The sequence below is a fragment of the Pongo pygmaeus genome, chromosome 1 (assembly GCF_028885625.2).
Source record: "Pongo pygmaeus isolate AG05252 chromosome 1, NHGRI_mPonPyg2-v2.0_pri, whole genome shotgun sequence".
Lineage (NCBI taxonomy): Eukaryota > Metazoa > Chordata > Mammalia > Primates > Hominidae > Pongo > Pongo pygmaeus.
The window spans coordinates 121,509,309-121,535,472 of NC_072373.2; the positions used below are offsets into that span (position 1 = coordinate 121,509,309).

Below are 26,164 nucleotides of genomic sequence, written 5' to 3' on the forward strand. Positions count from 1 at the left end.
AATTTTTGGGCCCATTTTTATCTAGATAATTAAAACTATCTGACAGGACCATAAAATGCTTGCTGCCATTTCCAACAACCTATATTTGTGGATGGGGTTTTTTAATTTAATAAGAATATTATGTTAGAAAAGAAACTGTCATTCTGTAAAGTGGCCAATAATGTTAGTTTTATTTATCAATTTAGTTTTGTACTTTGATCATTTTTTTAAAATTTCAGCATTGATGCTGATGGGACAATGACAGTGGACTGGAATGAATGGAGAGACTACTTCTTATTTAATCCTGTTACAGACATTGAGGAAATTATCCGTTTCTGGAAACATTCTACAGTAAGTCTACTTTATGTATTTATACTTATTTGGAGCTATAAACCATAGGTACAGTTATTACCCAAGAACACTCTGTAACACTTATGGGCCAGGATACCTGAGTCCCAGTAGCTCCTTAACCTGTAGAGTTCTATTTATTCTATTAGGCATAGATTTATAGAGTATTAAAAAAAAAACAAAAAAGCCCAAGACTGCATAAATGTCCATTCTGAAAACTTGGAAGAAGTACCACCTTGGTGAATGAGCTGTCTAGCTTTTATTGGCATTTAAGTATTCTGCCATAGGGAAGTGTAAAAGTTGTAGGCTTTTACTTTTTATAGATACTGTATTGTCCAAATAATCTCAGCACCTCATGGTTGCTAAGGATCTGTGTCCTTGTTTGGTCAGATTGCCTAGGTTTATCTCTGGCATAAGGCACTTACAATATTCATTAAAGGTTACAGAATCTTTTTGCTTCATCTGCTTAGCATTTCATACCAGTTTGTTTTCCACAAAACTTTCAAATTTTGATTGTTTCATTAATATTCTGCATACTGATGTAGAACAAGTTCTATTATTGTGCAATCTGCTCCTGAAACCTTTGGGAACTCTCTGAAGGAGTTTTATTTTTTTTTGTTGTTGTTGTTGTTTTTTTTGAGACGGAGTCTTGCTCTGTCGCCCAGGCTAGAGTGCAGTGGTGGGATCTCAGCTCTCTGCAAACTTGGCCTCCAGGGTTCGCGCCATTTTCCTGCCCCAGCCTCTGGAGTAGCTGGGACTACAGGCGCCCACCACCGCGCCTGGCTAATTTTTTTTGTATTTTTAGTAGAGATGGGGTTTCACCGTGTTAGCCAGGATGGTCTCGATCTCCTGACCTTGTAATCCGCCTGCCTCGGCCTCCCAAAGTGCTGGGATTACAGGCATGAGCCACTGTGCCCGGCCTTTTTTTTTTCTTTATGGGCTTGTCTTCTACGCTTCAGATTTGACTAAATTAAATATGCATTAAATGAAGTCAGGAGTTCACACTGCCACTAGTAACAATGCCTAAGCTTACATAAAGCATTATAAAATTGTTGGTGATTAGTGCCTTCTCAGCTATGAGTATAAGATAATATTATACTAGTAGTTCAGTTGCCTAGATAAATTGTACACCATGTGAAGTTTTATTTACATAATTCTTATGGTATTTTTTAAGGTAGTTGATAACAGTTGAGACTACAATTGTATCTCCATTTTATTGATAGTAAAATGAAGGAAGAGAGGGTTACTACCATAGGAGAGCTCCTTCCCATTGCACTCTTGCCTGTAAAAATTTTTCTGCCAAAACAATTTAGATAATAGAATTGTAAAAATATTATTATAGAATTGTTTCTCTCAAGCTATAGTAATGTAGAATAGGTTGAAGGAGTGATGATTTGAAACAATACCTCTCCATTAGCTAAATTTTATATAGAATCTATTGCATGTTTTAAATGATAAGTCAGATTTATAAAAATATTTTTATAAACAGTAGGAAATGAGTTTAGGGGTATTCACATACAGTTTTAATTTTTATTTACATATTTAAAACATCATGGTATAAAGTATGATGTGGATATAAATTTGAGATACAGGAAATATTGTTTAAGAATTGATGAACTAATTTCTTAACAGATGTCATCACCAGTTGGTTTTCTAGCCTTATGAAAAATGGTTGCAATAAAAAAGATTGACTATGATAAAATGCTGCCCTTTCATTCTAACCTAGACCAAGAGAAGAAAACATACTGTGAATCTATGATGAATGAAAGGAAGTTGTAACTGCTGGTTTTGTATATTTGTAATTACTGTTTATTTTCATTTCTTGTGAACTGACACTGTACTTTGTTCATTGTGAGTAGATGACTTATAATCTATGTACTCAAATTGGTTTAGTATAAATTCTAGGGAATGAAGTTCATATTAACTGTAAAATAACATACGATTCTTCTCTAAAACAAAACGTCTTCTGGGATTATTTTTAACTAAGGCTCATGGGGATCTTTTTTTCATCTTAATAGGGAATTGACATAGGGGATAGCTTAACTATTCCAGATGAATTCACGGAAGATGAAAAAAAATCCGGACAATGGTGGAGGCAGCTTTTGGCAGGAGGCATTGCTGGTGCTGTCTCTCGAACAAGCACTGCCCCTTTGGACCGTCTGAAAATCATGATGCAGGTGAGCTTTATTATCGTATGTCCAGGTTTGCCCTAAATATTCTAAAACAATGAGAAATGTGGTGCTTTGAAAAAGAAGTTTTAAAATTTCTCAGTAATAATCTTTTATACCCTAAAAAATAAATCTATTTTGTTGCTGTTAACTCTAAATTCAGTCCATGTAAGTATGGCAGTGTACCAAACCTTAAATTGTTAGTATATGTGTGTAATGAACTTTTAATCTTTGGCATTCTATGACTATTCAAAAGTTTAATTTAAAAAATATCTGTAGCTATTGTTGTAGGATTCTCCTTGTTTATAGTTTCCTTCTTTTTTATATACTTTATCAAAAGTAAAGTATTTTTGAAATCTAGAATCTTAGAACAGCAATGTAATTTTAAAAAGTATTCTAAAGCTGAGGTTAGCAGAAAAAGATATGGCTTTATAGACTGACTTTGCTATTTACTAGCAGTGTAGCATTGGGCTGGCCAGAGTGGAAAGAGGGAATGGAAAAGAATTAATATGTATTTGCTCACTGTGGTAACCCAGTTAATCCCTGCAGCAGCCCAGTGAAGTAGGTATTTTATCATTTTTCCAGGGGGAATCTGAGGCCCAGAGAATTAACTTTTCCTTTACAACAAATGAGAGGGGGAATGGAGTACCTTTGCCTCCAGTGCTCCTGGTTCTCATGCTGCATGAAACCTCTGAGGTCTCATTTTCCTTCATTCTGGGATGGGGATAAGAATATCTAACAAGAATGGTTTAAGAATCAAACAATATCAGGTATGTGAAAATGTCTGGTACACTGGAATAACCTATTGGAACATAGTAGTTGTTTACAAAATATTTTTAAAACTTTGTTATACTTATGGTCAACACTTTTTATAATTGTCCATAGATTTCTGTACACAAAGATTTCTGACAGTGTTTTAAGCCAGCATTCCTTCAGAATGTACCCAAATCTCAAAATTTATTTAGGGGCAAAGCTAATGCTTTAAAGGAGAGGGGATTGGTGTGTGTTTTTCTTTAGGAACATTAGTAACTTGACTTTTAGAGAACTTGAATAAGCATTTATTTTTTCCTTTGTCCTATTTTATTGTGAAGTTTATTTATTTAAAATAAAATGGATTTCTCTGGAATTTTGTTTCTGCAAATTTGAGGAGTTTCCAAAGTCAACCTTCAGGTATGATACTTCTCTAGAAAGACTCACATAACTCACTGAAAGCTTATTACCCCTGGTTATGGTTTATTACAGGGAAAAGATGCGGATGAAAATCAGTCAAGTAAAGAAGCGCATAGGGCAGAGCTTCTGTTGTCCTCTCCCTGTGGAGTCTCCATGTCTTACTTTCCTGACACTGTTGTGTGGCACTAGGCATGGAATATTGCAGACCAACCAGGGAAGCTCACCTGAGCCTTTGGTGTGCAGAGTTCTTATTGGGGCCCGTTTTCATACTGGCCACATGGCTGGCCTTCAGAATTCAACCCGTTCTGTGAGTGTGTGTGTGTGTGTGTGTGTGTGTGTGTGTGTGTGTTTAGTGGTAGTCACCCCTTTTATGTGAGCTGAAACAATCAGAAGAATAGCTGATTTGTTTAATTATTTTTGGTGTATTGGATTTAATCAGTTTTTGTCTGTAAGTAGTCATAAGGTACAGTATTTTTAAATGACTACCACATCTGTAGTATAAGCCAAGTAATTTATCAGTACTCACAGGATGGGTACATGTTGTAATGAATTTATTGCCTAGAGAGGCCTCAAAATATGCCAAAGAGGGTGCAGTTTTTATTCTTGGTTTCAGGCTGTATGCATTCCAGTGTTGGTAGCCCTGATATACACAATATCCAAACCATTTCAGACCCATTTACAGTTAATGTCTGTACTACTTCTTGAGGAGAGGGAGTAATATATTACTTTAAATTATATGTGATAATATACATACATTAAATTATACGTAATAATATTATTATCTGCAGTATACTTTATTTCTCTTTAACTGAGCTTGTTCATGTTTCAAAGGGTGTTCCATTGCCTGATACATAATTTAGTTAATATTATCTTATGAAGGTTGTTCATAATTTTAATATTCTTCTTGTCTTCTCTCTCTGCTTTCTCACACTGAAGATACCAATTATTCTTAGTTTTAGAGTCAGAGACAGGCCTCTAAAATCATGGCAATACTCCGTCTCATTATTATATATATTTTTCAACCTTTCTGTATTTTATTTTTAAATATATCTTCTTGCAGTTAGAAACGGTGTTGAAAAAGATTGTATGGTTGCTTTAGAAAAAGTAATAGTAATATGCTACCAGCATTTTATATCATTCTGCTTTTATTTTTAGGTTCACGGTTCAAAATCAGACAAAATGAACATATTTGGTGGCTTTCGACAGATGGTAAAAGAAGGAGGTATCCGCTCACTTTGGAGGGGAAATGGTACAAACGTCATCAAAATTGCTCCTGAGACAGCTGTTAAATTCTGGGCATATGAACAGGTAATTGTTATCACCTGTGGAATTTATTAACAAAGAGGAGTTAGTAAACAGATTCAATAAATGTTAATGTGTAATGCTTTTGGGATTCTTGTTTTAATACATGATAATCTTTCACATATACTCCATAAGGAGTATCACTTATAGGAGATTAGACTAAATAAAATCAGAGATTTCTCATGACCAAGTTACGGGATTCTTAATTCATCATATTATTTATAAAGTTGTTTTTTTCTAAGTAGTTCTTAAAGGAAGGGTAGAATTTTAGTTATTCATTCTGAATCCTGAGCAGAAGCAGCACACTAACATAAGTTTTATGAAAGTGTCACAATCTAACCTCTGGAAGGAAAACTTATAAGTTGAAGTCCTTTGTGTAATTTGACGTTGCTGTAAAATTGAGCTGAGTTTGGAGTGACAGCTCCATGAAGGCAGGGGCATGGTTTCTTCCCCATGTACTCCAGCACCTAGACAGAGCTTGGCATGTGATAAGTTTCAAGCGAGTGTTGAATGAGTCAATGAATGAACAAATGCACTTACCTCTGAATCACTTCTCTGTCGGCTTTTGTTAACTTGGATTATTTGAGCTATTGCTTCAGCCTAACTCAATGTAAAGGGGAAATACAGAGGTAAGTTTTAGAGTTTGGGTTCTCTTTATGGTCATTAGCAGAACTGTCTAGTTGAGCAGCCACAGATTACATTTTCCATTATTTATTCCATCGTTGTTTATCAAGGACTGTAAGGGCCTTGAAATTCAACTCCCCCGCCCATAGTTTTTGTATTATTCCATGTAGATTTTAGATTATTCTGGAGAGTGTTTTGTTCTTGAGCAACAGAATACTCTTGAGAAGATTACGAAGTCCAGTGTTATCCTTTTCGTTGCCTAGGAAATAGAGAAGCAAAAAAAAAAAAAAAAAAAAAATTAAAGAAAATCTAGTCTCCAGGATTTTAATTAGAACCTATCCTTGGGAAGGCTATTTCCCTTATATGAAGGTTTGAAGATTCAAATCATGATTATTAAGGGCTAATGTTTGAGATACCCTTAGGTTATTCTGACCACATACTTGGATTTTATGATAGGAAAGCCAGAGCCTAAAATAAATAAATACTCAATGCAGTTATTTCAATATGCAAGAAGTTTGGTATTTTTGAAAGTCCATGGGTATTGCAAGCAAATATGCACATTTTGCTTTATGCCATTTGTCAGATTCTTACCTTGGATACCACCAACAGGCATCCTCTGCTTCTGTCCACCCAAGCTCCTTCCTGAGACCTCTTTATAGTATTGTGATTTTTGCACACTAACTTTCTTAGACATCAAGAGAAAGCTTTCTACACAGTGTGGTGTAGTGTTCTTATGGGCTCTAGACCTATGGTGCTGTTTTCTCTCCTCCTGCTGAAGGTCCATTCATCCCTCGGGGCTCTCTAAAAGCCACCTTCCTGTGAGAAGCATATCCTAAGCATCTCAACCAAAACCAGTTCCTCCCCTGTCCAGCCTCCCTCGAGTGCTGAATTGCAGAATATCCCATTTTTCATTGGGTGATGGAAAACCCATTGTTTTCCCAGTGGATTGTAAATTACTTCGGGGTAAATAGGCTGTATATATTCTCAAATTTCCCAGAGTATGTAACTAGGTCACTTTTAGATTCAGATAGATTTTGTTCCTTGAATAGCTAGTACTTTAGGAAACTAAGAAAAAGATCTTTTCAACCTGGTATGTAGCTCTGTCAAACACATCATCAGTATGGGGTAAACCTGTGTTCTCTGTGGGTTGTCATTACCATAGTAGTGTCATTGTATCATTGACAGGGTAGTAGTGTGGGGTAGTGGTTTCAGCTGCCATCTCTGTACTGACTGCTTTCCACTCCAACATCTTCCTCTTTATCTCAACACTGTAGGTCTACCTGTGTACTGTGTGTTTCAGCATCTCTGCTTGCATGTCCCAGGAGTGCCTCCTACTCAATATGGCCACCATGCATGGTCATCTTTCTGCTACTGCCTGTCTCCTGACCCTGCTCCAGCAACATACACAGACACCCTTCCTCTTTCTGTATGTCATATGGTAGGGAATGTCCTTTAGTACTTACTCAGGAGTTAGTTCCTCTGGGAAGCCTTCTGTTCCAGTTTCCTTTTGTTACAGCACCTTCACACTGAATTCTGACGTTCTCTGTACTTATCTGCTTTGTGAGACTGTGAGCTTCCTTAGGCAGTAGCTACTTGTATTCCTAGCACCTTGCCCAGTGCCAGGAAACCCTTATTAAGTGAATGAAAAGACAGAACTGCCAGACTGGAATTTGAGCTCAAGCTTGCCTCAATCTCAAGCCATTAAGATGAAGGGGAGCCGGGCGTGGTGGCTCACGCCTCTAATCCCAGCACTTTGGGAGGTAGTTTGCTTGAGCCCAGGAGTTCAAGACCAGCCTGGGCAACATGGCAAAACCTCATTTCTACAAAAAATATAAAAATTTTTTGGGCGTGGGGGTGTGTGCCTGTACTCAGGAGGCTGAGGTGGGAGGATCACTTGAGCTCGAGAGGCAGAGGTTGTAGTGAGCTGAGATCACACCATGGCAATCTAGCCTGGGTGATAGAGTGAGACCTTGTCTCAAAAAAAAAATAATAATAATAAATAAAGGGGAAGATAAGGATTGGAAACAGAAGGAGCAGCATGTGGACAGAAATGTAGGCACAAGAAGGCATCACTCACTGAAGAGACTGAAAGTGGTTCACTGTGCCTCAAGAGTGGTGGAGTGTGTTTCTGGAAAGATAATGATGAAAGAGAGCTGGACAGATAAACAGGGGCCAAATGTAATAGGAGTCTGGATTTTATTCTGAATATGGTAGGGGCTATTGTAGCATCTTATATAGGGAAGTGAAATGAGTACATTCACATTTAAGGAATATCAACCTGAAAAAAGAGTGGAGACATTGTTGGGGGAGAGTGAGGTAGACTAGAGGCAGGGGGAATATTTAAATAATTCAGGTAAGAAATGATGGACACCAGTATAAGGTGATGTCTTTCAGGAATGGAGAAGGGAATGAACTGAGAAATATTTTGGAAATAGAATCAACAGAACTCACTGACTGACTGAATATGGAGGTGAGAAAGAGAAGAGTCAAGAATGATATTCTAATTTCTAACTTGAGTGACTGCATTCATAGAGAATACAATATCAGGTTCCATTTTGTGCCTGCTGAGTTTGAGATGTATGGGACATGTACAGGGAGCTGTCCAGTAAGCAATTGGATATATCAGCTAGCAATTGAGAGAGAGATCTTTGATAGAGAGGTTGTTGCTGAGTTGAGCCATTGGAATGGGCAGGATCACTCAAGAAGAGCTTATAAATGAGAAGAATTCTAGGAATAAGTCCAAAGGGAGAGGTAAAAGAAGAAACTTGCAAAGGACACTGAGAAGAAATAGCTCGAGGGATGGGAGAAAATCCAGAGAGAGGGATGGCATAGGAGTCAGTGGAAGAAAACAGTTTCATGGGGGTCAGTACTACTGGGTAGTGAATATAATAAGAGTATGTTTTAGGATTTCTCAACCCAGAGATAAGTAAGCTTAGTATAAATGCTTCCGTGAAGTAATGCAATGAGAAACCACGCTGAAATGAGCTTAAAGTGAATGGGAGGTGAAGAAACTTGGACAGTAGAGACACATTTTTAGGGAGTTTGACAGTGAAGAGAAGGAAACTAGAATAGGGAGAGGGTGATAGATAAGAAAGATGTTGGGTGGAGGGGGATTTGTTTTTTTGTTTTTTTTTCTGCTTGTATGTTTGTTTGTTTTTGAGATGGAGTCTCACTCTATCACCCAGGCTGGAGTAAAGTGGTGCAATCTCAGCTCACTGTAACCTCTGCCTCCTAGGTTCAAGTGGTTCTTCTGCCTCAGCCTCCTGAGTAGTTAGGATTACAGGAGTGCACCACAACACCCAGCTAATTTTTGTATTTTTAGTAGAGATGGGGTTTCACCGTATTGGCCAGGCTGGTTTCAAACTCCTGACCTCAAGTGGTCCTCCTGCCTCAGCCTCCCAAAGTGCTGGGATTGCAGGAGTGAGCCACTGTGCCTGGCCTGGAGGGAGGATTTTGATTTGACTTTAATGTGCCTGTTGCTGAAGGAAGCATGTCAATACAAATAAAGAAGTTGAAAACATAGGTAAGAGAGGTTGATTAACCCAGTAGGTGTTCCAAGGGAGTTTGTGTGTAGGGAAAAGGAGTGGGAGATGGAAAGGGGCTGGGGGAGACAGGTTCTATCCAGAGACTGTTAAAAGGATTAGCCTTTGATTACAAGAAGAACTCTTCTTATACCTGTTTGGGAAGAAAAAATATTGGAGTAGCTGTGGATAATTTTGCAGGAGGTGGGCAGAATACCAAGATATTCTGCCTGGTGGCCTCTCTACTTTTCTTTGAGCTCCTGAGAAAGGATGTGATCTGAGAATGAAGGAGGAAGTGGTATTGGAAGCTGGAGGAGAATGGAGAAGATCAAAATGGTTAGTCTAACAAATGGGAGAGAACTGAGATAGACAAAAGGATTTCAGGGTGGTTTTGAGGGCTCAGTTAAGTCTCCTTTAGGAAGGTTCAGTTCTGTAGCCTTGGCAAGTTACTTAAAGTCTCTGTGACTGTTACCTTATCTCTAAGATGGGGATTAAGCTTGGTGACATAGTTTTACATACCAGGCACAGTGCCTGACTTTTTGGCTCTGTCCTGAAGTCTTCCCTTTGCATATGGTATGTTTCGGGGAATAGGAGCCTCAAGCACTTATCCTTTAAATATTTATCCTCCATCAGTCACTAAATGTTTACTCGGTACTTTTGATAGGTGCTGTGGGGGTCCAAGGTATAAAAGGTACCTTCAAAGTTCCTGTTAATGTGCAGGAAGGTTTTTAAGCAAATTATGTTTAATGATTTTGACAATCTGACATGCAGGAAAATTAATAGGGCCTATGCAGAAGAGGAGTTTTATGTAACACTCTGTAGTTCAGGAAACAGAGCCCTTGGAAGCAGTGATCTCTCTGGGGAGGAATATCTGGTATTTGGGAATCTCATGAAATGATAATATACTTAATTTTTATCATGAGCAGCAAAACACAGATTTGCTAGGAGAAAGTCATCGTATGTTTTTGCATTGGGCACTTTAGATCCCAGGGAACAGAAACTGGCTGACACAGGAATGGGCATCACTGTGGGGATGGATCATGTAGGGGAAGGATCCCAGGAGAAGTCCAGGAGGTGAGACTTTCCCTCTTCCCTTCTCCATGCATGAGTCCACTTCTCTCTGTTGACTTTCCCCTTGTCCCTCTGGTGACAGCAGCTGCTTACCTCTGGAGACCCCGTCACATTTCTGAGAGAAGGAATCTGGCTTGCCTGACTAATTCCCATGGTCTGTGTTTGGGCAGAATGTCTTTCCAAGTTGTGTAAAGATAGTGTATTCATATGTTAATAATAATAACATCTACTGAACATTTGCTAGGTGTCCAGACCTGCACTAACCATGTTACAAGTATTTTTTTGTAATCCTTTCCATAACCCTGTGAGGTAAGTACTGTTATCACAGACAAGGAAACCACAATGTGGACCTGTTCATGAACTTGCTCGAGGCCACGTGGCTCTGGGGTTCCAGCCCAGGTCTGCCTGACTCTCAATCCCATGATATTAATATACTGGCCAGTCACTATTTTGGCTGTATTTATACCCTTGGTCCAGTTAGTTATGTTGGGTCACTTTAGTACTGATAGCCAGGGAGATGTTGGGCTTGATAGGTTAGTATAATTCTATGTATTACCTACAAAAACTGTTTTTATAAATTGTTTTGTTAATATTTGTTTGCACCTATTTATTCATTTTATTTGCACTGGTGAAAATAAACTCATCTTTTAAAAACTGTGGGGAAAATATCCAAACATTGTGAAAACTTGATTAACCTTGTATTTTCTGTACATCTGGGGAAGAATGCTGTTATGCTGTTTCAGCAAAGGAGCAACTTGGTCCAATCTGGGAGACATCTGTGTTTTGTGGAAATCTGACTTGAAAACCACTGTCCAGTAACTGCGTGTATTAGCATTTAGGCCTTGCTCTTCTGCTATGTATTATTAATGTAGTGTATACATTTCGAGACACATCATCACATTTGTCAATTTATTGATTTCTAGGAGCTGATTTGTATTCTAGGATTGTCTAGTTGGCTTGGGCTGCCATAAAATACCACAGAGTGTGTGGAATCAACAACGGAAATTTATTTCTAACAGTTTCAGAGGCTGGAAAGCCTAAGATCAAGGGCCAAGCCAGTTTGATTTCTAGTGAGCGTTCTCTTTTCAGCTTGTAGACAGCTGGTGTGTGCTCACATGGTCTTTTCTTGGTGCACATGTGAGAGGGGAGAGAGAGAGTGGGCTCTCTGGTGTCTGTTCTTATAAGAACACTGATCCTGTCATGAGGGCTCCATCCTTATGACCTCATAACCCTAATTACCTCCAGAAGCCTCATCTCCTAATACCATCACATGGGAGGTTACAGCTTCAACATATGAATTTGGTGGGGGTGCAGCTCAGTCCACGGCAGGTAATAATGTGCATTTTAAAACTTATTTATACAGTACAAGAAGTTACTTACTGAAGAAGGACAAAAAATAGGAACATTTGAGAGATTTATTTCTGGTTCCATGGCTGGAGCAACTGCACAGACTTTTATATATCCAATGGAGGTGAGTACCATTGTAAAGTCTGACTGTGTGATGGTGTTCGTGTTGGTTGTCTATTGCTCTCTCACAAGTTATCCCAAAATTAACAGTTTAAAACAAGCATTTATCATCGTACAGTTTCTCTGGGTCAGGAATCTGGAAGCAGCTTAGCTGGGTGCCTCTGGCTCAGGGTTTTTCACAGCCCACAGTCAAGATGGTAGTCAGAGCTTGGAATCAGCTGGGGGCGGATTCCAAGCTCACTCATGTTGCTGCCAGGCCTCACTGGCTATTGGCTGGAAACATCAGTTCCTTATCACGTGAGCCTTTCTGTAGGCTGCCTGAGTATCCTCAAAACACAGTAGCTGGCTTCCCTAGAGTCAGTGATCCAACAGAGAGAGAGAGAGAGTGCCCAAGATGAAAGCTGATATCTTTTGCCTCTTCTGCTGTATTCCATTGCTCACACAGACCAACCCTGGTAGAGTGTGGGAGGGGATGGTATAATGGTGTTAATAACTGGAGACAAATATCATTGGGGGTCACTTTAGAGGCTGGCTGCCATTCCTGTCCAAAGAGTTTCTGTACCATAAATTTAATAATGGAATCTCAGGATTTGATTATATGGTGGTTATCCTAATTAGACATCCTTTCATTAGTGTATGGGTTGGCAAAACACAGACCTATGGACTGTTTTCTACAGCCCTTGACCTAAGAATGCCTTTTACATTTTTAAAAGGTGGGCAACACAGGAAAAAGTGAGAAAGATCTAAAATCGACACCCTAACATTACAATTAAAAGAACTAGAGAAGCAAGAGCAAACAAATTCAAAAGATAGCAGAAGACAAGAAGTAGCTAAGGTCAGAGCAGAACTGAAGGAGATAGAGACACGAAAAACCCTTCAAAAAATCAGTGAATCCAGGAGCTGGTTTTATGAAAAGTTTAACAAAATAGACAACTAGCCAGAATAATAAAGAAGAAAAGAGAGGAGAATCAAATAGACACAACAAAAAATGATAAAGGGGATATCACCACTGATCCCACAGAAATACGAACTACCATCAGAGAATACTATAAACACCTCTATGCAAATAAACTAGAAAATTTAGAAGAAATGGATTAATTCCTGGACACATACATGCTCCCAAGACTAAACCAGGAAGAAGCTGAATCCCTGTATAGACCAATAACATGTTCTGAAATTGAGGCAGTAATTAATAGCCTACCAACCAAAAAAAACCCAGGACCAGACAGATTCATAGCCAAATTCTACCAGAGGTACAAAGAGGAGCTGATACCATTCCTTCTGAAATTATTCGGAACAATATAAAAAGAGAGACTCCTCCCTGACTCATTTTATGAGTGCAGCATCATTCTGATACTGAAACCTGGCAGAGACACAACCAAAATAGAAAATTTCAGGCCAATATCCCTGATGAACATCAATGTGAAAATCCTCAATAAAATACTGGCAAACTGAATCCAGCAGCACATCCAAAAGTTTATCCACCATGATCAAGTTGGCTTCATCCCTGGGATGTAAGGCTGTTCAACATTTGCAAATCAATATGATGGAATTCATCAATAAACAGAACCAGTGACGAAAACCACATGATTATCTCAATAGATGCAGAAAAGGCCTTCGATAAAATTCAACACCACTTCATGTTAAAAACTCTCACTAAACTAGTTATTGATGGAATGTATAACAAAATAATAAGAGCTGTTTATGACAGACCCACAGCCAATATCATACTGAATGGGCAAAAGCTGGAAGCATTCCCTTTGAAAACCAGCACAAGACAAGGATGTCCTCTGTCACCACTCCTATTCAACATAGTATTGGAAGTTCTGGCCAGGGCAATCAGGCAGGAGAAAGAAATAAAGGGTATTCAGATAGGAAGTGAGGAAGTCAAATTGTCTCTGTTTGCAGATGACATGATTGTATATTTAGAAAACCTCCTCATCTCAGCCCCAAATCTCCTTAAGCTGATAAGCAACTTCAAGCAAAGTCTCAGGGTACAAAATCAATGTGCAAAAATCACTAGCATTCCTATTAACCAATAATAGACAAACAGAGAGCCAAATCACAAGTGAACTCCCATTCACAATTGCTACAAAGAGAATAAAATACCTCAGAATACAACTTACAAGGGATGTGAAGGACCTGTTCAAGGAGAACTACAAACCACTCCTCAAGGAAATAAGAGAGGACACAAACAAATGGAAAAACATTCCATGCTCATGGATAGGAAGAACCAATATCATGAAAATGGCCATACTGCCCAAAGTAATTTATAGATTCAATGATATTCCCATCAAGCTAACATTGAATTTCTTCACAGAATTAGAAAAAACTACCTTAAATTTCATATGAAACCAAAAAAGAGCCTGTATAGCCAAGACAATCCTAAGCAAAAAGAACGAAGCTGGAGGCATCACGCTACCTGACTTCAAACATACTTACTACAAGGCTACAGTAACCAAAACAGCATGGTACTGGTACCAAACAGATATATAGACCAATGGAACAGAACAGAGGCCTCAGAAATAACACCACACATCTACAACCATCTGATCCTTGACAAAAACAAGCAGTGGGGAAAGGATTCCTTATTTAATAAATGGTGTTGGGAAAACCGGCTAGCCATATGCAGAAAACTGAAACTGGACCCCTTCCTTACACCTTATACAAAAAATTAACTCAAGATAGATTAAAGTCTTAAACATAAGACCTAAAACTATAAAATCCCTAGAAGAAAACCTAGGCAATACCATTCAGGACATAGGCATGGACAAAGACTTCATGACTGAATCACAAAATGGCAACAAAAGCCAAAATTGACAAATGGGATCTAATTAAACTAAAGATCTGCTGCACAGCAAAAGAAACTATCATCAGAGTTAACCAGCAACCTACAGAATGGGAGAAAAATTTTGCCATCTATCCATCTGACAAAGGGCAAATATCTAGAATTTATAAGGAACTCAAACAAATTTACAAGAAAAAAAAACCCCATCAAAAAGTGGGTGAAGGATATGAACAGACACTTGTCATAAGAAGACATTTATGCAGCCAACAAACATGTGAGAAAAGGCTCATCATCCCTGGTTGTTAGAGAAATGCAAATCAAAACTACAATGGCATACCATCTCACGCCAGTTAGTTAAAAAGTCAGGAAACAACAGATGCTGGCAAATATGTGGAGAAATAGGAATGCTTTTACACTGTTGATGGGAGTGTAAATTAGTTCAAGCATTGTAGAAGACAGTGTGGCGATTCCTCAAGGATCTAGAACCAGAAATACCATTTGACCCAGCAATCCCATTACTGGTTATATACTCAAAGGATTATAGATGATTCTACTATACAGACACGTGCACACATATATTTATTGCAGCACTATTCACAATAGCAAAGACTTGGAACCAACCCAAATGCCCATCAGTGATAGACTAGATAAACAAAATGTGGCACATATACACCATGGAATACTATGCAGCCATAAACAAGGATGAGTTCATGTCCTTTGTAGGGACATGGATGAAGCTGGAAGCCATCATTCTCAGTAAACTAACACAGGAACAGAAAACCGAACACCACGTGTTCTCACTCTTAAGTGGGAGTTGAACAATGAGAACACATGGACACAGGGAGGGGAACATCACACACTGGGGCCTTTTTGGGGGTGAGGGGCTAGGGGAGGAATAGCATTAGGAGAAATACCTAATATAGGTGACGGGTTGACGGGTGCAGCAAACCACCATGGCACGTGTATACCTATGTAACAAACCTGCATGTTCTGCACATATATCCCAGAACTTAAAGTACAATTTTTAAAAAGTAAGCCAAAACAAAAGGAAAGAAAAGTAATATACAACTGAGACCTAATATTTTAGTCTTGCAACGACAAATATTTTACTATTTAGTCTTTACAGGAAAAGTTTTCCAACTACTGCTTTATAGCAAAAATATTATTGTAGATGTGGAATTTATTGATATAGCAGAGGGGTTTTTAGTAACTGGTAAGACTTAAGCAAGATAAATACAATTTTCACCGATATGTGGTATGCATGCTAATATAGCTTTTTTTTCAAGCATCTTAATATGATTGTTTATATTACTCCACACACCTCTCAAAAAAATCTTAATACCTGTTTTTCCTCTCATATCCTCCATATCAGTTAATAGTATCACCTTCCCAACTCCCCACTGCCCCATCCTGTGTTCCAAGTTAGAAGTACTGGGGTTATCCTTTATACTACCATTTCCGTCACCTTCCAGAGGCAGGTGGTCACCAGTCAGTTTTGTTAAGACATCAATAGATCATCTTGCTTGCATTTCCTTGGTCACTTCCTTCATCAGATCCTCCTTGCAGTAAACGGGTCTCTCTGGCTGTGGTCTTAGCCCCTCATTAGAGGTAATACATGAAGGAGAATGTATCAACAAATTGTAGTCTTTTGAGTGACAATATGTGCTAGGTATTTGTTCCATGTAAAATTACTTCATTTGAATTCCATGATGATAGAGTTAATATGAACAATCATATTTTGTTATTTTTTTATATCCAGGTTATGAAAACCAGGCTGGCTGTAGGCAAAACTGGGCAATACTCTGGAATATATGATTGTGCCAAGAAGATTTTGAAACATGAAGGCTTGGGAGCTTTTTACAAAGGTTATGTTCCCAATTTATTAGGTATCATACCTTATGCAGGCATAGATCTTGCTGTGTATGAGGTGAGTTTATAGAAATCTTTTGAATGGGAAAATGCAGTTAGATCTTGTTAGAATTGGACTATATATGAAGAAGTAGATATATACCAGAAAGCAGTGTGTGACCAGAAGTAAATTCAAGCATGTGTTATTTGAACTTTCAAGTAACTTGAGTGTGAATATGCATGGGGTCACTTTTGTATTAGATTTTCTTGGGAATTGCTTTTGTTAATGAAGAGTAGACTCAAAATTAGGTATAGTTCACCTTAAAAGTTGGTTCTAGATTTTTTTTTTAGGGAAGACAAAGAAAAGCAAGTAAGTTCCTTTGTTTTGGATTTGCAAAAATCTGACATTAAGCCAAGTGACTAATGTGACTAACGTGAGTAATACAGTTTCATTCCTTGTATGGAAGAATACAAATCTTGGATCAACCCTGCAATCTAAATCATTTAATAATTTATGAATCTCACAAACAATTATTGAGCACACACTGTGCAAACCACTGGGTTAGACACTGGATCTGGGGATTCAAAGGACTCAGTGTGTGCCTTGAAGAAACTGAAGGTCTCTGGTGGGGGAGACAAACAAATGATTAAAACCCAGTGTGGTTATCTGTGCTGCGATAGACATGAGCCAGGGTGCATGTTAGGATGGGACCTAAGCTACAGCATAGAGGAAGAGTGGAATGTGTAATGAAAAGAAGACTCGACTTTTTTTTTTAAAGAGCTTTATTGAGATTTAGTTCATATTCCTTACATTTCACTCATTTGAAGTGTACAAGCAAATGGTTTTTGGCTTCTTATATAATTTTAAAAAATTATGATAAAATATAAAATTTGCCATTTTACTCATTTTAAGTGTACAATTCAGTGACATTAATTAATTCACAATATTGTGCAACCATCAACACTATTTCCAAATCCTTTTCCTCACTCCAAACAGAAACACCTTAACCTTTAAGCAATAATTTCCTACCCTTCCTAACTCAAACCCTTGGTAACCTCTAATCTGCTTTCTATGTCTAGGAATTTACCCGTTCAAGATATCTTATAAGTAGAATCATACAGTATTTTTCTTTTTGTGTCTGATTTATTACTGTTAGCGTAATGTCTTGAAGGTTTGTTCATGTTGTAGCATGTATCAGAACTTCATTTCTTTTCGTGGCTGAGTAATATTCCATTATGTGAGTATATACCATATTTTGTTTAATCCTTCGTCTGTTGAAGAACATTTGGATTATTTCTACTTTTTCAATATTGTGAATAATGCTGCAGTGAACATTGGCATCTGCATATCTGTTCGAGTCTATGCCTTCAATTCCTTTGGGTATATATCTCGGAATGGAATTGCTGAGCCATATGGTCATTCTGTGTTTAGCTTTTAGGAACTATCAGACTGTTTTCCATAGTGGCTGCACCATTTACATTCTCACCAGCAACATACAAAAGTTCCAGTTTTTCCACATCCTTACTAACACTTAATTTCCATTTTAAAAAAGCTTATTTTTATTATAGCCATCCTCTTAGGTGTGAGGTGGTATCATGGTTTAGGACTTTACTTCTTGTGCTGAGTTTTTAAAAAAATTGTGATTAAAAACACATAACAAAGTTCACGATTTTAACCATTTTTAAATATATAGTACAGTAAGTGTTAACTGTTTGTGGTTTGTTGTGCAACAGATCTCTAGAACTTTTTCACCTCTCAGAACTTAAACTCTATACTCATTAAACAACAGCTCCCAATTTCCCCTTCACCCCAGTGCTGTGTAACCTACTTTCTCGTTTTATGAGTTTGACTACATTAAATACCTTGTATAAGTGAAATCATGTGGTATTTTTCTTTCCGTGACTGGCTTATTTCATGTAACATAGTTTCCTCAAGATTCATCCATATGATAGCATATGACAGGACTTTTTTGTTTTTAAGGCTGAATAATATTTTGTTGGGTATGTATATCACATTCTCTTTATTCATGTGTTGATGGACATGTGGGTTGTTTCTACATCTTGGCTATTGTGAATAGTGCTGCAGTGAACATGGTTGTGCAAATATCTCTTCAAGATACTGTGTTCAGTTCTTTTTGACATATACTCAGAAGTAGAATTCTGGGTCAAATGGTAATTCTATTTTTAAGTTTTTGAGGAACCTCCATGTCATTTTCCATAGTAACTAGACCTTTTTGTTTTTTAACATTTCTGTCAATGTACACCAAGATTCCAATTTCTCCATGTCCTCCCCAACACCATTAAGTGGGGTAGTGAAGTCTCCTACTATTACTGTGTTGCTGTTTATTCCTCCCTTCAGTTCTATAAGTGTTTGCTTCATATATTTAGGAGCTTAATATTAGGTCCATGTATAGTTATAATTATTATTTCTTCCTGGTAAAGTGACCCATTTATCATTATGTAATGTCCATCTTTGTCTCTTGTGACAGTTTGTCTTAAAGTCTGTTTTGTCTGATGTAATTATGGCCACCCCTGCTCTCTTTGGGTTCCCGTTTTTATGGAATAGCTTTTTCCATCCTTTCACTTTCAGCTTATGTGTGTCCTTAGATCTAAAGTGAGTCTCATAGATAAGGTATAGTTGATTCTGTATGTGTTATTCACTCAGCAATTTATATCTTTTAATTGGGGGATTTAATCCATTTACACTTAAAGCAATTACTGACAGGGAAGGACTTACTGTTGTCATTTGGCTAGCTGCCTTTTATCTTTGTCCTGTGGCTTTTCTGTTTTTCCCTTCCTCTCTTCCTAACTTCTTTTGTGTTTTGTTAATTTTTTTTTGTAGTGATATGTTTGGATTCCTTTCTCATTTCCCTTTGTGTGCATTCTATAGATGCTATTTTTGTGGTTACCATTGCAACTACATAAAACATACTAAAGTTATAGCAACTTATTTTAAGCTGTTTACAACTTAACTTCAGTGGTATATAAAACTCTATTTCTTTACATCTTTCACCTCCTTCCCACTAGCTTTATGTCTTTTAATATTGTATATCCTTAACATAGATTTATAGTTACTTTTTATGCTCTTCTTCTTTAAATTCTGTTTAAATTTTGTTTTTGAAATTTAGATTTTCAAGTTATTTATATACCTTCATTACAATACTATAGGATTTTATAATATTCTAAATACTGACCTTTACCATAGAGTTTCATGTTTTCATATGGTTTTGTGTTGCTATTTATCATCTTTTTGTTTCTCCTTTTAGTCTTTCTTGTAGGGCCGGTCTAGTGGTGATAAGCTGTATCAGCTTTTGTTTGTCAGGGACGGTCTTAATTTCTCTTTTTTTGAAGGGCAGTTTTGCCTATACAGTAGTTTTGTTTGGCAGTTTTTTTAAGTTTCAAAACTTAGAATATAACATTCCATTTCCTTCTAACCTGCAAGATTTCCATTGAGAAATGCACTCAATGGATTTTTTAATCCATTGAGATAATTTTTTAATCCCATAGGATTTAAAATTTTTAGTCTTACAGAATTAAAAAATTAAACTAGTTATATAACATAGTAACATGTATTTTATATTTAAAGTATCTTATGTTTAAAAAGTTGATTATCATATATATTTTATACAGTTTCTCCTAATTATTGCCTTCTAATGAAATACAGGGACCTACAGTAATAGGGGATAAAGTATGGCCTTTTGATCAGCACACCTGGTTCTGAGTCCTTCTTAAAAAACTCTGGGCCTGGTGTGGTGGCTCACGCCTATAATCTCAGCACTTTGGGATGCCGAGGCGGGCAGATCACCTGAGGTCAGGAGTTTGAGATCAGCCTGGCCAACATGGCGAAACCCTGTCTCTATTAACAGTACAAAAATTAGCTGGGCGTGGTGGTGGGTGCCTGTAATCCAAGCTACTCAGGAGGCTGAGGCAGAAGACTCGCTTGAACCTGGGAGGCAGAGGTTGCAGTGAGCTGAGAGTGGGCCACTGCACTACAGCCTGGGTAACAAGAGCGAGACTCCATCTCAAAAAAAACAAACAAAAACTCAGCTGAGATGAATTTTCCTCATTTCTAAAATCAGAATAATAGATTTATGTCAGAGCTTTTGTAAGGCCCAAATGAAATATATGTAAAGTGTAAAATGAGATACAATTAGTAGAATTATAGTATTTTATTAATACTCACCGTAAGAGGTGTTCTTTAGATCCTGCAGTGTTTGGTACGCAGTTCACGTTTGTTTAGAAGAATGTGAGTAACTGGTGCAAACCTCATGTGTTCTGCATCCCCAGTGGCCTCCCACCTCTCCACAGAGCCGCTGCCTCCTACAGTGCCTGCTGCTTCTGCAAATGTGTGGCCTCATCCTGCAGAAATGGGGCTTCTCATGAGGTTGAGAATAGTTGTGAAAATGTTTACATTGAGTGAAGTTGTAGAGTTCGTTAATTATTTTTCTTCTTTATTTCTCTGGTAGCTCTTGAAGTCCTATTGGCTGGATAATTTTGCAAAAGATTCTGTAAACCCTGGAGTCATGGTGTTGCTGGGATGCGGTGCCTTGTCCAGCACCTGTGGTCAGCTGGCCAGCTACCCATTGGCTTTGGTGAGAACTCGCATGCAGGCTCAAGGTGAATTTTTGATTACAGAACCACACTGATAAAAGTGCTGCACCAGAATGTGCTTTTAGAACTCCAGGTTCTACTAAGATGCAGCGTGTAGTTTTAAGACAGTATTTCTCAACCTTTTCTTCATTATTGCCTCCTTAAGGAATCTTTTCAGAAATTCTTTTTCTAAATGCTCCCTCGTCATGAAATTTTAATGTGACAGAAGCATTGCATATGTACTCTATGCATACATATGCCTTATACATAAACAGAGTATTATTTTTTTGACTGTGTTACATGCACGTTTTAAGATTATAAGTTTTGTATCTGATGGATTTGGGTTCAGATCCTTGCCTCAGACTTCTTGGGGTTTTTAATGGGAATGAAATTGTACAGAGTTGTAAGAATTACCAACAATATAAATAAAGCATCTTGGGTTTGTTAAATTTTTGGTAAATGGTGGCTGGAATCATTTTTTATGTTCCGTGGACCCTACAAGTTTTGAGCTGTGATTCCTCCTCACTGTGACACTGTCTCCATTGTTAGCTTTGATTACACTATACTGTCCTGGTTGTTCTGCCAGCCCATCGATAACTTTTACCATTTGCTGGCTTTTATTGCTATCTCCACTCTATTAAAGTATGCATTCAAATGCCTTTCTTTTCTCTTTGATGCTTTCCCTGGTCAGTCTTATCCATTGTTTTCTTAAGTAGTACACCTTGGGCATCTACAGCTCCATTCCCAACCTCCCTTCAAAGTGCCAGCCACAGCAACCCCAGTCAAGCAGTCAGTCACTAATTGGCAAATACTCCCTGAGCCATTGTCCCATTCTAGACACTGCCAGGTGCTAGGGGTAGAGCAGTCAACAAGTCAGATGTGGCCCCGCCAGTGTAGAGTAGAGAAGACGTATGTCCAGCAAGTAAACAACCTGGTTAACCAAGTCCTCTTTTGTTAGGGGAGCACAGAGCAAGGAGCTATAACCTAATTTGGGAGCTGCAGAATGCTGTCAGTGAAGCTGAGACTGGAAAGATGAGTGGGAGTTAGCTGGGCACAGGCCAGTGGAGTGGGAACAGAAAACATTCCAGCTGAGGGAAAGCACGTGTGAAGACACTGAGGCAGGCACCAACGTGGTGTATTTGAGGAGGTGAGAGACAGTCATGGTGTAGAGAAAAACACAAAGTAGTGAACTACACGTTTCTTGTGTATTCTCTCATTTCACCATCATAACCACTTTGGGGATGGGAATACGAACATTATCCCCATTTTTCAGATGAGCAACTGGGGCAGAGAGAAATTAAGTAACTCCCACAAGATTATACCTGTGGTAAATAGTGGGACTGGAATTCAGACACATGCAGTCTAATTCTAGCCCTCCTGTCTGCCAGCTCTGATCCAGAACTTTGCATGGCTGATATGGCTGATAGATTGTCATTTCTGACCTAAAAGTCTAATCATTCTACATCTGTTCAGACATCTTTGCAGCCTTGTGGTGTCAGTTCCAAAGTTCTTAGTGGGAATTTCAAAGCCTTTAATAATCTGGCCCCACTTTATTCACTATCTCTGTAATAACCACATACAACAATCAGCTGCATCTCCATAGCAGATGGTGCTCCTCCCGTTGTCTTGGTTGTGCCAGCAACACTGGATTTCACTTTCTCTTCTTGCTTGTTGAGGTTATTTCCAAGGCCCAGGTCCTTGTGCTTTTCCCATGCTTCCCAGAGCTTCTTCCATACTCCCCTTACTTACTGAGATTTAACTGTTCTCTCTTCAGCGCTTGTCTAGTAAGAAGGAGGCAGCAGCAGCACTGTGGGGTGGTGGAAAGTATACCAGCTTTGGAGTGAGACCATTGGATCTGAGTCCTAACATTTTCTACTTAGATTTTTTAGGACAAATTTCTCCATCTTTCTAAGCCTCCAATTGCTCATTTATAAAATTGATATAATATTTACCTTGCAGGATTGGTATGGAAGGTAATTAACCCAGTATTTAGAACATAGTAATTAATAAATGACTATTATTACCATCATTACTATAGTTAGGACGCTCAGTTAGGTGCTATACAAAGAGGATCATAAAAGGGATATTGTCTTGGGCTCCTTGGAATAAATGTTGTCCTTTTACCGTATTCTAGAATATCATTCTGAATCATAATTGTTTGTTGTAATAATAATGAAACATGCTTGAATATTAAATTACCCTCTTTTTTTATTTTTTAGCCATGTTAGAAGGTTCCCCACAGCTGAACATGGTTGGCCTCTTTCGACGAATCATTTCCAAAGAAGGAATACCAGGACTTTACAGAGGCATCACCCCAAACTTCATGAAGGTGCTCCCTGCTGTAGGCATCAGTTATGTGGTTTATGAAAATATGAAGCAAACTTTAGGAGTAACCCAGAAATGATGTTGCATTTTTTGCTTTAGCATGATAATTGAAACTTTCAACAATCCCTGGAGTGACTTTTTCTCCTTGAATTGAAACAAGTCTATGTCAAAAGAAGCTGCATTTTTTTCACAAAAGGGAAGATGATAACAATGGTCACTTCAAACTTTTGGGCTCAATTATATGTACACAGAAATGTTAAAAATCATAGTTTTAATGTGTTTTGAAAAGGCTACACAATTGTACTTTATCTTTTCTTAATAATCCTGCAAATCTCTGCCCTGAATCCGAAATCTGAAAATGTACTGGCTTGAACAAAATTTGTTTTGTGTGTTAGAGTTATAAATCATTAATCTTTATTTCGGGTGGTTCACGTTTATGCCAGTTCCTTTATACTTAAATGTCTTGTTTTATATATTTTGAATGTCTTTATAGATTTCTTTAAATTTCCTTGTAGAACCATTAATAGAAAATCATTACATTTGAAATACACCTTACAGCAAAAGCATCCAAATAAGTGTAGGGTTTATGTCCTTATTTTTCTTTCAGTTGAATAGGAATGAACACAGTGGTAGAATTTCTGAAGAGAAGTGATGAAATTTTATTTATTTCAGTGGGCACTTTTCCATTTTACATGTACCATTATTTGGTTCCTGGAGTTATACACTAATTTTCAATATATTACTGTTAAATTATCAACACAAGGCAACTTATTTGAAAGATTCTGTTTATCCTGCCATTGCTTTGAAAAGCAGCAGGAAACGAAATCCTTTGACTTGTATCAGCTTCTGAAGAGCATCTTTGTTTTCCTTTGTCCTTTGTTTCCTACCTTTTGAATCAGATTCTGTTTTAGTCAGGAAGACTTCTTGGGACCATTCTTAGTAACCTGAAATTTCTTTTTTAATTGCATGAAGTGGATCGATCGTGAGCAAATGATGTGCTTATTTCTCCCTCACTGTTCAATATCTTTGAACTTGCTGTTTTCAATATGGGCAGCACAAAGGTGAGAGATACATATTAATAGTAGTATGTATTACTCTTATACATTAGATACCTATATTTAAATGAAAGGCCCAATTTGTAAACATATGCATTCATATTCTCTCTTGCCCCAAGTTTTAGGAACATGTTAGGATATAGGAGACTTAATTTATAATAATGAGAGCATTTTTTTTATTTTACTAAAGCCATTTCTGTAGTCAACTATCTTTTCTTATTTGTGTGATTAGAACTTAGAACAATATTTACTAGTTGAAGTTATTATCAGTTTTTAATTTAGTTCTTAAACTAATTTCACTTCTAATAATTTCTGTTATAAATTGCCAGCATTTTAATGAAAATCTAATGATGTAATAGGCATTTTCTTTATTTGAACCTACCTCTTTTATTTTCTGAACCAAAGAGAAAGATGGACTGGTGTTTGTGAAACATTTTTAAAAACGTAGTTTCATTTATATTAGTTATGTTTGATAAATGTCTCAGTATTTTTATAATATGATAAGCCTGGGATTCTACTTTAAGGGTTATTTGTACTTTTGAGTAATATATAAAGTGACAATATTAAGGTACATGATCAGCTCTTTCTATTTTTACTCATAAAAATTATGGAAATGAATAATTTTGCTAACAACTTTGAAATTTCAGACTTCTGGAAAATATGAAAATATTAATTGTTCATTATGAATTTAAATTGTAAGGTATGAATGTGATTTGTCTGTACATGTTGTATCTTTTCCAAAAAATGATTCTGTATCTTTTGGAAAAAAGCCGAGAGTTGAAGATAGTATATTTCTGGTAGTACTGAATATTTACCTACAGTTTCTATCAAAAATATATATTTGTTTCTAAAATTACTTGTTTTCCAGTTTTTTTTTTTTAGAGAAAATTCTTAAGTCTCAGTTGCCTAATTGAAAAAAAAAATTATAAATAAAGCAAAAATTGCATCCTACAGCTTAGCTAGCTTAGATGTTTGGCACCAGTTTGAATCATGCTTTTTACATCTGGCTCCATGTAGTCTTTCCAAACATTTTGGCCTTTCCTGAGCAGCCTTTGTAGATATTGTCTGTATGATGCATTTTGACACAAGATGATATTTTTTGTGATATCAAAATACCACATTTACCGATTAGAGTTACAGCCCTGGGGTTCACAGTACCAAGGGGGACCCAGAGCCGCAGGATTGGCTGGGCTCATTTTGCCGTGGAGTATCAGTTTGTCTTGAAATTGTGGGAAAAAATTCTAAGTTGAATTCACTGGTAAGTAATTTTTTTAAATTTCATAATGCAGATTACATCCAAAATTTGATTTAAAAATTAAAACATAAGACTGCAGAGAAATTCTGCATTTCAACTCCAATACTATCCAGACTTCAGAAATAATTTATCAGTTATTTCTGTAAGCTTCTCGCTTACCTGGATACCCAACAGGTGAGATGGCTGTAGCAGACACTGACAGTTCCCTGCCCACACACCTGTCCTTGTCCACAGCTGCACAAGGCAGCTCTGTGTGCAATTGCCAGCATCTGCTTCTCCGTTCTCAGGGAACCTTTGTTAGAAAAGTGCTGCCATATGTGTTTCTTGCCTATTAGTCTTGTCTCCCAGTCAAGAGAATAAATTTATGCAAGCAGAGATTGTACTTTACAGTATTTTGTCTTTGAGCTTGGCATTAGGTTGCATTTGTAAAAGTGTGGCATGGCTTCCTCATCCCCCCAATAGGAACTTTGCCAGCCCTTTTGTTCTCATGGAACTTCCTTTTTTGAGAACAGCACCAAAGGAGTAAAAATATTGTGGAGGGAGCAACCCTCCTTTGCCATATGCTCTCATTGGGAGACATGTGGAGCAGTCTGAAGTCATTTAGGCCACTCTCTGGGAGAGCACATCCTATGATGTTCTCCCAGCCCAGCCCC

General features: G+C 37.6%; 1 protein-coding gene across 1 annotated transcript in view; it reads left to right on the forward strand.

Moving 5' to 3' along the window:
* The window catches only part of LOC129009738 (mitochondrial adenyl nucleotide antiporter SLC25A24), a 57,139-nt gene extending 32,030 nt beyond the window's left edge, over positions 1–25,109 (forward strand). Inside the window, exons 4-10 of the mRNA XM_054443228.2 lie at positions 219–330; positions 2,346–2,504; positions 4,821–4,973; positions 11,547–11,654; positions 16,198–16,365; positions 20,753–20,903; positions 23,096–25,109. Of these exons, the coding sequence (XP_054299203.1) occupies positions 219–330; positions 2,346–2,504; positions 4,821–4,973; positions 11,547–11,654; positions 16,198–16,365; positions 20,753–20,903; positions 23,096–23,280 (1,036 nt within the window). The 3' untranslated portion in view covers positions 23,281–25,109. The remainder of the gene's footprint in view (positions 1–218; positions 331–2,345; positions 2,505–4,820; positions 4,974–11,546; positions 11,655–16,197; positions 16,366–20,752; positions 20,904–23,095) is intronic.
* The last annotated feature ends 1,055 nt before the right edge of the window (positions 25,110–26,164 follow it).